A 14,847-nucleotide genomic window follows, 5' to 3' on the forward strand; every position below is an offset into this window, starting at 1 on the left:
TATTCCAGAAAACAAAATGAAACAGTTAGTTATCGAATCCATTTAATTAGTTACTTCGATTGAAATCGACGAAATAAGACCTGCTTCTGTCTGCAGATGGGACAGACATTATTTTACCGATTTAGGGGTAATTCATTCCATGGAAATGAGGTAACTAAAAATTGAATGCATTAATAAAAGTTATGTCTAACTTCAGGAATACAACTGCATAATATAGTTTTACTATAATGATTAATACTACTTAAATATTGAATGACATTTATATATACTGTATGTCTCGATTTCATATCATAGTAAACAATCAAAAGTTAAATGCTACTTTTAAAATGTCGTAAGTCAATATCCAGTGCCGTTTTTCATAAATATGTAAGACTCAGATCGACGTACACCGGGAACCTATGATCGAGATCCGTTCTTCAAATGATGTGATTCCATGACTGTACACCAAAACTATTACTGGGACTGCATGTGTTGTTGTGTCTACTGCTTATAATGTTGTTACCACTGCATATAATGTGTTGACCACCGTATGCACCGTTTTATCGACTACATACGATGATGAAGATCAACATAAGACATGCGTGGTGTTCCATAGAAAACTATCAAGTATTATGGGTGCCCGAGAATTGCAAACGCTTCTTTCATTAATCCGTCATTTTACTTTCTTCTAGTATCTACGTTTTTTTTTTAAATCATGATGTGTATATTATGCATGTTCATTAATAATAATTTAAGATAATGGTAAAATCCATTAGTATGTCAATATCAAACATGGGGTAATGTGATATGCATCCACATTAAAACAGTTCTGACTAATTTATATCTTGTGTCAAAGGATCTCATACTTGCTGTTGGGCGTGGAGACAAGGAGAACGTAGAACAGTGTTTAAATGGAGGAGCAAATATAAACTGTCAACACGTTGTGAGTTTTAATAATAATATAAACATTTGACATTTCATATATTTTCATTCATTCTTCATTAAGTAATCAAAACTTCTAGTTTTATATTGTAAATCTTACACGATTGTCTTTTTTAAGATGCGGAAATCATGTTATTGTGAAATTTAAAGTATTATGTCAAAACATACTTTGTAATTTTGATGATAAGTCTTACGTTTCGGTATTTGTTTGATATTGTTTTAAACTTTGTTTGCGTGTCATACTTACAACACTGTTATGTATTTACAAACATGTTAAGATTTTCTTTTCCTTTGGAATCTTCAATAAAGTAAACTCCATATTTGAGATTTGAAATTCGCTTTTTAACGCCATTTCGGTGTTTTACCTTATCCTTCAATTCTTTCGGTAAGTGGTGATGATCTGTTTCCAAGCTTTGTTTGTTCTTGTTGGCTTACTTAATGGTTTTAATATACTTTGTTTCTCTATGTCTTGCCTTATTGTTTTCATAATCGATAACGGATTTGAACATCCATGGAAATATGCCACATAATTATCATTATTAATTGATAATTTGAAAGCAATTATTTTCCGGTATAGTTATTATATCGATTACAGGGTCGATGTGATACGATAAATGCTACACTATATATAATCATGGGTTAGTTTATATATCATCTGCGTTCTTTATCATTACATGTTATGTTAACACTGCTTAGTCTTTCTTTGTACAGGATGGTAGTACTGCACTTCACTTCCTATGTTGATAATTCATTCGAGTTTCAGCTTATTCGTCAAATATCTGCAAAGAAAATTAAATGTCTTCATTTGAACTATGAAGTTAAGTAGGTTTAATTTTCTTTTCGTGAGAAAAGAGGCAATTAGTTGTTATTCGAACCAATATCGTTTTTCAATATCTTCAAATTTTGTATGAGCTTATGATTATACATTTTGTAAAAGCAAAAAATTAAAATCATAAATATAAGAGCTCAAATGAATTATCAACAGAGGAATTGGTCTTAGACATCTATGAAAGCATATTTTATGAATCAACTAAAAACTATCAGTCGATGTTGTGATTTTTTTAATTTTTGCATACACATTTTCAGCTATTTAACCCGAAATGAAAGGTTATTTATTTAAAGTAATCGTATGCAATTCCTGTAACAGATAAATAAAGGCAACAGTAGTATACCGCTGTTCAAACTCATAAATCCATGGACAAAAAACAAAATCGGGGTAACAAACTAAAACTGAGGGAAACGCATTAAATATAAGAGAAGAACAACGACACAACACTACAATGTAACACACACAGAAACGGACCAAGCATCAGACAAAATCCCACGAGAATAACAAATATAACATCAAAACCAAATACATGAATTTGGGATAGACAAGTACCGTGACACGTCTTATACCTACCTAAGATAAGTTTTTCTTAGGTAGGTATTATTCGGGAGAAACAGGACGGATTGTCTGTGTTTACTTTACGTTGCCAACCTCGAAATTAAAGCATGAGTATACACTGACAGTAATCGTAACATGCATCATCAACTCATACCCAAAGTAATGTTTGCATGTAATGTTATTGACAATTGATTAACGATCTTTGAATGTCTATCACAAATTGTCACCTTATTATTACTATAAAGTGAACAAATGATAGCAATTACTAATCGATATATTGATTTGATTATTATATCGGCTACAGGGTCGACATGCTACGATAAATGCCGAACCATTTAGTCATGCGTTAGTTTATATATCACCTGCGTTAATTATCCAAAAAAATACACCTTCGAATAGAAGTTAATTGCGTCTATTTTCACGACAAAATTATTTAAACGTTCTTAACGTAGTTTAACAACACAGTTCTAAGAAAGAGATACAGCTTTCTTTGATATATTTGATGAATAAACTGTAGTTTTAAAATCAATGTGTCCTAGCACAAAAGTAAAATCACAAAGATAACCAACTGCAAGTAATTAGCTACACAGGGGTTGTTCCTAGATATCTATAATTGCATATTTTATGAATTTACTAAACATTATCCGTCAATGTTTAGATTTGTTTTATGTTTGGCATAAACATTTTTAGCACTTTAACCCAAAATAAAAGGCTAGGTAATTTAGCAAATTACAAATTACCCATAACGGTCCAACAAATCGTGATAGCGTCTAGAACATTTTTTAAAAGAAAGACACTAACTTTACGTTTGTGTATGCCAACCTCAAACTTTTACCATGAGTATACACTTACAGTAATCGTAACATAAAGTAACAACTCATACCCAAATAATGTTCTATCTGTGGTGTAATATCAAAGTACACCTATCTAGTCGGAAATTTATAAAAAAAAATAAGGATGCAGTTATGTCTGGTACAATACAGGGTACACTATTTTGCCCCATATCCGTCCCCTGTCTTGTCACCAATAAATTCAATACATCATATAAGGTAATTTACTAAAATTCAAGCAGATAATAGATCCCTTTGTTTACGATTTTTGACTCAAATAATACAATTCTGAATATGAGGTAGAATCAGTGTCTTCCTTAAAAAAATGAATACATAGAACATGATTTTCATAAGCTATCACTATTTTTGGCGTATATTGTTACTTTTAGGTAAATGGTTTTCTGATATATGTATCAATTTCAAATCTCTCACAACATTTACAAAAGTTAACAATGCAAATGGCACGTAACCGTCAAAGTGGTATATATTTCCAAATTGATACGATATTCTCGTGCTTGCATTTCCTATCATGATTTTCTTGATAGAGTGTTGTTGCTTACAAGGAAGCTATTAAATCAAGATTTCCAAATGGTGAAGTTGAAATCATCTCTACGTAAATTTTACGGACGCCATCACGAGTTGGTTGTCCGTTATGGAATGACCGTTTCACAAATGATATCGGATATGTTCCTTACGTCGTAACTACAATATCCTTCCCTTTCATAAAGGTGACCTACCGATTGCTACTATTTACCGGATTTGTTATTTCATAAGCAACACGACGGGTGCCACATGTGGATCTGCTTACCCTTCCGGAGCATCTGATATCACCCCTAGTTTTTGGTGGGGTTCGTGTTGTTTATTCTTTAGTTTTCTATGTTGTATCATTTGTACTATTGTTTGTCTGTTTGTCCTTTTCATTTTTAGCCATGGCGTTTTCAGTTTATTTTCGATATATGAGTGTGTCTGTCCCTCTGGTATCTTTCGTCCCTCTTGCATACGATTTGAAATTGTCCGTTTATAAGTTTTCAGAACGTTAAATGGTCCAGAATGTAGAACGGATGTAGTTTTATTAATAAGTTCACTGTTAAAGTTAAAACAATAAATTGAATAAAAAATACTTCTTTGTTTCCCCATCTTTGTTATATATTGTTAATTTATATCTTGGTTTTATGATAGTTTCTAGCTGTTGCCTAAATTGTTACAATCGATTAATGGTAATTGAACATCTAAAAACAGAATTTCGCCGTATTATGATTAGCTAGAAAAAAAAAAAATAAACCACTTTCTCGTTTTGTTTATATAGATTAGACCGTTGGTTTTCCCGTTTGAATGGTTTTACACTAGTAATTTTGGGGCCCTTTATAGCTTGTTGTTCGGTGTGAGCTAAGGCTCCGTGTTGAAGGCCGTACTTTGACCTATAATGGTTTACTTTTTAGATTGTTATTTGTATGGAGAGTTGTCTCATTGGCACTCACACCACATCTTCCTATATCTATATAATAGTTATTTCATAATTTTGTCGTCGTCCGTGTCAAATTGCAACAATGAATGCGACACTACATTATCTTAAGTTAGTTGATGATATCAGCTGCGTCCGTGATTATTAACAATTATGTTAGCATTGATATCAGTCTTTTTATACAGAATGGTAGTACTGCACGTCACGATGCTACGTTGAACGAACACATTGAAATCTCAAGGCTGCTACTAGGCGGGGTTATTAATCTAAATTAACATATATATGTACAATTCAAAACATTGCAGAATTATTGATATGGTTTACCTGTAGAAGTATGAATTCGGTTTTGTCTTGAAATTGTTAAAATTGTAAATACACATCAGAGTAGCAACACTGATTTGTATTTACTTAAATGTCTAGATTGTATGCTCCTGTTGAATTATCACTAAACTAATCTTTATATTTAGAATTTGATATTTGGACATTTTATTTGGCATTTTGGTATATCTATACTATCTGTTATTTCTTTTTTTGGTAAGTGACGTTGATTTGTTGACTATCTTTATTTTCCATTGTTGATTTACTTTTTGGTTTTCAGATACTCTGTTTCTGTTTCTTGCCTTAATTTTTTTTATCGATTTACGAGATTTGAGCTTCTTTCACAAATTATTAACTTATTTTTATAAGCATGTGAAAATTTGATAGCAATTATTTTCCGGTATAGTTATTTGATTAATATGTCGACACTATGTTGTCATGCGTTATGTTATATACCAGCTTCAACTTTTAGCATTCAATGTAATGTTAACACTGCTTAATATTTCTTTGTAAGGATGGTAGTACGGCACTTCACTTTGCTGCATTAAAAGAGAAAGCTGAAATCGGAAGGTTGCAAATCGACCGGAGTATTAATATAAATTTACTGAACAATTTCAGTGGATGATTTTTCACATTGATTTCACCAATCATATGTTAATGTTTGTTATGACATGACTAATACTTATTTGACTGCTCTTAAGGAGCATTTAGGAAATTATTGACTCTTCTGTAATGCTGGACGTAAAAATGTACAACCACAATCTAATACAAAATTTGACAATCCTGTAAAACGGTCAACGTTCGAATATGAATTATTTGCGTTTATTCTTAAAAAAAATAAACATACTTAAGGGGGCTCGCGGGTATACATCTTGTTCCCTAAGTATAGGATTTCGCTATAGTTTTCTACAAATGAACCTTATCATGTCCTAAGTAGAAAAATGAAATTAAAAAAAAATGGTGTCATCGTTCATTTAAGCTCACAATTTGCCTCCGAAAGATGCATACATTGTCGTAAAGGTCCATTTTTTTGTTAAACTAAAAGGAGAAATAAAGGTTATATAAAAAAAAAGAAATAAATTAATTGATATAAATCGCTTAAAATTTACAATAGTTCAGTTCAGTACAGCTTATTTGAAAGAAATAATAAAACAAATATAGGTTACCGACAAATTAAAAATATGTTTCAATTATAATGCCACAAAACTGGCAATTTTTGAACCAAAGGGAGATTATTTGGAGATTTTTCAAGGTGCATTTAAAAAAAAAACATCTGGAGCGAAGACGGATTGATTTTCATGGTTAATTTTTGTACCATATAATAAAGTAACAACTAATACAGTAATGAATAAAATTTGAATTGTCAAAATAAATGTTTAAGTTTTTGCTGAAATTTTTGTATCCTTGACCCTTCAAAACATCAAAGTTCAAATGATGTAATTTGACTATCTTTGCAGAAATTAGACGAATAAACTGAAGGTTTAAAAGCCATGTGTCCTAGCAAATAAGTAAAATCATAAACATACCGGATTCCAAGAAATAAGAAACAAAGGGATTGCTTCTTAATATCTATGATAACATATTTAATGAAATGAGTAAACATTATCAGTCAATCTATGAATTTTTTATCTTTGAATACAAATTTTCTGCAATTTAGCCCAAACTAAAAGGTTAGTTATTTTAAGTAATTGTATGCGACTCCTGTAACAGATACATTTTTCGTAGGTAGGCAGTATTCGGGGGAAATAGGACGACTTGTTTGTGTTGTTCATGTTGACAATTGAAAGATATCAGTTTTTAGGTAGGTAGTATTCGGGGGAAATAACACGGCTTGTTTGTGTTGTTCATGTTGAAATAAATTCGTCGTAACTTGTGACACAATTTACACACAACCGGATTGTTTGTATTGTTCATGTTGACAATTGTAAGATATTCGTCGTAACTTGTGACACAATTTACAACGGTCCAACAAATCGTAACGGCGTTCAGAACATTTTTAGAGGAAACACTTCAACTTTTCGTTTGTTTATGTAGACCTTGAAATTATACCATGTGTATATTCTGGCAGTATTCGTGACATCAAATATAAACTCATACCTAATTTTGGTCTTTTGGTTACCTATGCATTCAATACCTCATACTAGGTAATTTTCCAAAATTCAAGCAGATCATAGGTTCTTTTTCTTACGATGTTTGACTCAAATAATTCAAATGTTGAATATAAGATAGAATTAGTGACTGTCTCTTCTAAATCAAATGAATATCTTGAACAGAATGTCCATAAGCTATCACTCTTTTTGGTGTTCCATTTTTTCTTTTGAATTAATGCTTTTCTGATGTATTTCATCTAGTTTGTTATTGTTAGAATTGTATATACATTTCGTACTGTCAAGACTGACTGATAGTTACTAATATGTCTAGATTTTATGCTCCTGTTGATTCCCTATTAAATCAATCTCCATATTTGGACTTTAAATATTCACTTTTTTATCGTAATTTCGGTGTATAAGAATACCCTTTTCTTTTGGTAAGTGGTGATGATTTGTTTCATATCTTTATTTTTGATTGTTGATCTAGTTTTTGTTTTTAAGATACACTGTTTCTGTTTCTTGCCTGAATTTTTCTTAATCGATTAACGAGATTTTAACATCCATCACAAGTTGTCACCTTACTCTTATCATCAAGTGAAAATTGTATAGCAATTATTATCATTTTTATTTAATTATAATATACACTATTTAGTCATGATTAGTTTATATATCAGATGCAATCTTTAGCATTCAATGTTATGTAAAAACTGCTTAGTATTTCTTTATACAGGATGGTAGTACTGCACTTCACATTGCTGCATCGAACAGGCAAACTGAAATTGTTAGATTGCTAATCGACCATGATATTGAAATAAATTCAAGAGATAATGTAAGTGGATAATTAGTCACATTGGTTACACAATTCATAAGTCAATGTTTTATATGACATTATTAATACTTAGTTAACTATATTTAATATGCATTTGTAAAATTATTGTCTCTTCAAAAATACTGGATGTCAAAATGTACAATCACAATTTGATACAGGCTTAGGTAATTTGTAAAACCATATACATTCTAATAGGAATAAACTGAATCTCTTATCAAGAAAAGAAAATTAAACATACTTAACTTCTCAGTTTAAATGAATAATTAACATTTTGTCGCATATATTTGACGAATAAACTTAGTGTTTAAAAGACATGTGTCCTAGCAAAAAGTGAAATCCTAAATAGACTGCGCTCCAAGGAACATAGGGATTGCTCCTAGAAATATATGATAGCATATTTTATGAAATAACTAAACAAATATCAGTCAATTGGTGATTTTTTTTCTTTGCATACAAATTTAAGCAATTTAACCCAAACTAAAAGGCTAGTTATTTTAAGTGAGTGTATACAACTCCTGTAACTAACACAATTTTCTTAGGTAGTATCTTGGAGATATAGGACAGCTTGTTTGTGTTGTTTGGGTTGACAATTGAAATATATTCGTCGTCATTTGTGACATAATTTACACACAACAGTCTAACAAATCGTTACGGCATTTTTAAAGGAAACACTTCAACTTTTATTGTGTTTATGCAAAGCTAGAAACTATACCATGTGTATATTCCGGCATTATTCGTGACATAAATATCAAATCATATCCAAATTTTGGTTTTCAATCGGTATTATCTCAAATTACACCTATCTGACCGGAAATCTAAAATGAAGAAGGATGAAATTATGTCAGATTTTGGAATATTTGTCAAATGTCCAGTCTACTTTTTAATATTTTTCTTCAACACAAGGTATACTAGTTTGCTCCATATCCCTCACTTGTCTTGTTACCTATAAATTCAATACCTCATATTAGGTAATTTATCAAAATGCTAGCAGATCATAGGTTCCATTTCTTACGATTTTTGACTTAAAAAATTCCAATGTTGAATATAATGTAGAATCAGTGACTGTATATTTTAAAACAAATGAATATCTTGAATAGGATGTCCATAAGCTCTCACTCTTTTTGGTGTACATTGTTTTTTTTTTAATTAATGCTTTTCTGATGTATTTTATAAGGTTTGATATTGTTAAAATGTATATACATTTCGTACTGGCAAGACTGACTGATATTTACTAATATGTCTAGATTATATGCTCCTTTTGATTCCTCATTAAATTATTCTCCATATTAAACTTTATTACTCACTTTTTTATCGTCATTTCGGTGTATAGACGAGTTTATCTACAACTGACCTAGAAAACATGGGCGCATCCATTAACCTTTCACGTGAGCGGTCAGCCATTACAACCGTGAAAAATAAAGCACGTGCATTGATCAAAACATTATCGATTTTCTGTTTACATTTGTGTTTCTTTCATTTATTAATTTATTTTACTATGGATAGCGCCAACAGTTATAAAAAAAGGTGGAGGCAATTCTTGTGCAGTTAATAGTTGTACAAATAATCGTAGAAAACTCCAGATGTGGAAAAAATCAATGTGTGAATTACACAATTTGTTTGATCCCATACAAATTTCATTTGATGCCTTCTGACGAATTAACAAAACTCGAGTGGATAAAAGCAATTAACGGAAACACTTTGCCAAAACATGTTTATGTAGGTTCCGAACATTTTCTTGATGGTGCACCGTCAAAAGGAAATCTGTTTCCAAAATTAAAACTTGGTTATGACAGTAAAGTTACACCCAACAGACGCAAGTTAGCACGTCGTGAAACGGCTGTGAAAAAGCTAAAATTAAGTTATGAGAATGATTCTGATGACGATAATGTGTCGGACTCTACTGGTTTTGAAGCTCTAGACATTTCTGTAAATAATGACAATGAAACGTATCCCGAGGCTACATGTAGTTTTAATGTACAGTATGATGAGACGGACTTTCTTATTCATGACGACCATCCCTATGCTGATTAATGGTCCGACATGCAGACAACATCAACTCAGACAAAACTTTTATTGACAAAAGAGAAAGGTGCTCAGGGTAAAATAGAAGGGGGGACCATGTCAGCAAATACGAACATTGTGACCGACAGTGACCCCTTATTATATACTGGTGTAACCAAGGAAGTTTTTTTTTACTTTAGTGGAATTACTACGTGCAGACAATCAATTCAATGTTCAACTAGATATTGCAGATCAGCTTTTGCTTGTACTGATGAGGTTAAAACTTCATTTGATATTTGATGATTTAGGACGTCGCTTTGGTATTTCAAAAAGTTTGGCATGTAAATTATTTAATTCTTGGATGCCAGTTCTTGCTGAACAACTTAAAGACTTGGTTGTTTGGCTTCCAAGAGAAACAATTCGAGCTTGTATTCCCGAATCTTTTCGGGAAAATTATCCTCGTACAACTGTGATAATTGATTGTGCTGAGACATTTATATAGAGACCAACAAATCTTAAGAGTAGGTCAGAGACTTATAGTAACTACAAGTCACATAATACTGCAAAATATCTTGTTGGCATTGCACCTCATGGACATATAGTGTTTATATCTCGGGCTTTTGGAGGTAGGGCAAGTGATAAATTCATAGTAGAAAAAAGTGGCTTTTGTCAGTATCTTTTGACAGGAGACGAGGTGAAGGCAGATAGGGGTTTCACAATTGATGATTTACGTTTCCCACTCAGAGTCAAACTGAATATTCAAGCCTTTACAAAATGTAAACCACAACTTAGTAATGAGGACTTAACAACAACCAGGCGTATAGCAAGAGTAAGAATTCATGTGGAGCGTGCGATTCGTAAACTTAAAGTTTTCAAAATTCTAAGTAGTACTGTTCCAGTGTCCTCCTTGAAAAACTTTGATGACATTCTTCTTGTATGGTCAGCCCTTGTGAACTTAAGATCAGACTTAATAAGAGAACCTGATGAATTTGCTGAAATTTAAGTTTTTTATTCAGATAGTTTATTTTGACTTGGTCTCATGTGTACAATTCTGTTATTAACCTAACACCTTATAGTTCAATTGATGTTTGCCACTGGACATTAAAAACAATCAATCATCATTATGTGTCATACCAGTTGGATACATGTATACATCTATATTTACAAATGTAGGCATAATATTTACTAAACTAAATAGTGCATGAATGAGTTTCTCTTTCAATAAATATACCTACGTTAGTTGTATAATGCAGGACATTTCATCAGTTTATACAACATGTAGCTTTAAGTAAAATTATTTTTCAAATATGCTTTTCTGGGGGGGGGGGGGGGGGGGGCTCATTATTGAAGACTGTTTATCTAGGTTACATACATTTGAACATGTATGTTTGTTAAAATTGTTGTTTTGCTTTTTTTGTTGAGACTTATAATTGAAGTTGTCTTATTGGCAATCACACCACACCTGTACATAAGGGGGCTCATTGTTGAAGACTGTTTATCTAGGTTACAAACATTTGTACATGTATATTTGTTAACATTGTTGTTTTGCTTTTTTTGTTGATACTTATAATTGAAGTTGTCTTATTGGAAATCACACCACACCTGTACATAAGGGGGGGGGGGCTCATTGTTGAAGACAGGTGACATACATTTGTACATGTATATTAGTTAACATTGTTGTTTTGCTTATTTTGTTGATACTTATTGAAGCTGTCTTATTGGCAATCACACCTGTACATATACATGCACTACAACTGATAACAGGAAAAAATAAATTAAAAATAAAACATAATTTTATTTTTCTTTACATTTGCTTGTCACTGTTTAATGATTCAAATGTACATACATAAATCTGTTCTTATTGACTCCAAAATATATCCAATATTATTCCGTTTTATGTTTATATTTGCCATATTTTAAAAAAGGAAGTCACTACTTAAAATGAACATGTGAAAGGTTTAACCTAAGTTAAATTAAACGAAAGAATAGAAATAATTTAATCAGCTTGTGCAATTTTTAAATTTAATTACTTCATAAAATTTCTAAATATTCTACTCAGTTCAAGACGATCATTGTCAATCTCATCGACTATTCTGTTCAGCCTTTTATTAGAATAGAACGTCCTTAATCTGCAACCTAGTTGCTGAATATAATCTTCCTCAAAAGCTATATCTATAAGAATGTTATCATCTGGACTTCTCCAAATACAAATTTAAGCTTTATGTAACCCGGTACAAAACATTGTTAATTGGGCATTTCACTTCCAGTATAGTGTCCCCATTCATTATGCCATCCGGACTAGCTGATAGCCAATTTTCTGTCAACGACACATACATCACATACATCCCATGATCAATAGCGTTATGGCCCTCAGACTGTAAATATTTTTTCGCAATAGGTTCTTGCTCATTGACATATCGTGTAAACTTTTTCCCTGTAAACTTAGGGTACAAATGTTCTCTGATAAATGCAGAGCAATCTGTAGTTTCCTTTATTAGAACTTTGCTAGCACGGCTAGCTGTAAGGCGTATATTTCTGGCATCCTTCCACAACAAACTTCCACTCTGTCCTTTGGTGTTCATATGTAACTCTTGGACCTTAGCAGGAGTGAGAGAAACGTATTTACGAAATTAGAACACTTTCCGCATGAGTCTAAGGCTGTATGATCGCCATGATCTTCTTGAATTATATCCTTAGTGAAAGGCTTACATGTTAAACTTTTACTTGCCGTCGTTCCTTTGATGCTGAATAAAGGAAGTAGTTTAGAACTGTTAACTGCTTCCTTAAACTCTCTATCCAATGTATACATTGGTGTATCCCGACTACCTGGTATGTTATTATCTTCGTCACTGTCCATTATATCTTCCCCTGCTTTCGATTTTTTAAAAATAATGTTCATTAGGGGTTTTGGTTCCACATTTCTTGTTGTTCCACGATTCCATTTTGCATTTTTATCCGTGCATGCTATACCTGTCAAATTGTTTCGAACTGCATGTTCAATTTTCAACAAAAAAGCCCCAACATGACTACATGTATGGCCTTGACCAGCCATACACGAACACCACCCGTTTACTATTCTCATATCCGGACATCCTGGCATTAACATTTTTCAGGGGGTGATGCGAACAGGAATCCTCTAGATTTTTCATCCATTTGAAGGTGATTACTGATTAGTTATATTGCCAATTATTTTTTAAGCAGAGGTTATAGTATGTTAAAAATCAAAATGGAGATATTATATAGTGTCTTTAACAATATTAAAAGAGTAAACTTACTATATTCAACTGGTAACAATATATATCAATTACATTAATTTGCATTGAAGTCTATGGAAAGTCTAGAGGACTCTTATTCGCATCACCTCTCAACATTGTTTACATTACACAAATTCTAATCATTGATTGGTCAGTTACATGTTGTGATGTCACTGCAGATCTGAAAATTGAGCCATCTGCATTACAAAGTACAAATACCTCATTTGTTCTTGAAACTGTTTGAGACGATCTTACTTCTCCTTTAAACATGATTGTCTTATTATTGTTAATATAATGCAATGTAACACCAACGTTTCCACTTTGAAAATAGTTAACGCTTTGAAGGCTTTTAAAGTTTTTCATTCGTGACCGTTAACTGCTTTCGACTCCACAAGAAAGTTGTAAATATATCCTTACATCATATTTGGCCATACACGCATGTCGTCAATCCATGTTTTGACTTTATCAACACCCGGAGGTTTCCATTCTTTTGCTACTGTTGACATTATGTTGATTTTCTTCGTTAAGATCGATTGACAATAAAGGCTTGTTTACAATTTTTTCATGGTTGTAATGGCGGCGCTGTTTACGACGACATCTAGGAGTTGCGTCTCTAACTAAGGGGGATAATCGAAAAAGCCTGTCTATAAGAATATCCTTTACTTTTTTCTTTTGGTAAGTGGTGATGATTTGTTTCCTATCTATATTTTAAATTGTTGATTTAGTTTTTGTAATTAAGATACTCTGTTTCTGTTTCTTGCCTTAATTTTTCTTAATCGATTAACGAGATTTTAATAATTTTTTTTATCGTCATTTCGGTGTATAAGAATATCCTTTACTTTTTTCTTTTGGTAAGTGGTGATGATTTGTTTCCTATCTTTATCTTAAATTGTTGATTTAGTTTTTGTTATTTAGATACTTTGTTTCTGTTTCTTTCCTTAATTTTTCTTAATCGATTAACGAGATTTTAACATCCATCACAAATTGTGACCTTACTATTATCATCAAGTGAACATTTTATAGCAATTATTATCATTTTTATTTGATTATTATATCGGCTAAACTATTTAGTTATGATTAGTTTATATATCAGCTGCAATCCTAAGCATTCAATGTTATGTAAACACTGCTTAGTATTTTTTTGTACAGGTTGGTAATACTGCATTTCACATTGCTGCATTGAACGGGCAAACTGAAATCGTTGGATTGCTCATCGACCGTGGTATTGACATAAATTTACCGACAAATGTAAGTGGATAATTAGTCACATTGATTACACCAATCATAAGTCAATGTTTTATGTGAAATTAATAAAACTTATTTAACTATATTTAATATTCATTTGTGAAATAAGTGTCTCTTCAAAAATGCTGGATGTCAAAATGTACAATCACAATTTAATACAAACTTAGGTAATTGGTAAAACCGTCTACATTCTAATAGGAATAAACAGCGTCTCTTTTCACGAAAAGAAAATTAAACATACTTAACTTCTCAGTTCAAATGAAGAAATAAAATTTTGTTGCAGAAATTTGATGAATAAACTTAAGGTTTAAAAGACATGTGTCTTAGCAAAAAAGTAAAATATTCAATACCTCATGTTAGGAAATTTACCAATATTTAAGCATATCATAGGTTCCATTTCTTACGATTTTTGACTTAAATTTTTCCAATGTTGAATATAAGGTAGAATTAGTGACTGTCTCTTCTAAATCAAATGAATATCTTGAACAGAATGTCCATAAGCTATCACTC

General features: G+C 31.7%; 1 protein-coding gene across 1 annotated transcript; it reads left to right on the top strand.

The window, feature by feature from the left end:
* Positions 1-9,877: 9,877 nt before the first annotated feature.
* LOC139503970 (uncharacterized) lies at positions 9,878-10,841 on the top strand. The gene is made up of 2 exons (XM_071294016.1): positions 9,878-10,009; positions 10,341-10,841. The coding sequence occupies exons 1-2, from the start codon at positions 9,878-9,880 to the stop codon at positions 10,839-10,841; spliced, it is 633 nt and encodes a 210-aa protein (XP_071150117.1).
* The last annotated feature ends 4,006 nt before the right edge of the window (positions 10,842-14,847 follow it).

Source organism: Mytilus edulis, chromosome 14, assembly GCF_963676685.1.
Source record: "Mytilus edulis chromosome 14, xbMytEdul2.2, whole genome shotgun sequence".
In the NCBI taxonomy this organism is placed as follows: Eukaryota; Metazoa; Mollusca; class Bivalvia; order Mytilida; family Mytilidae; genus Mytilus; species Mytilus edulis.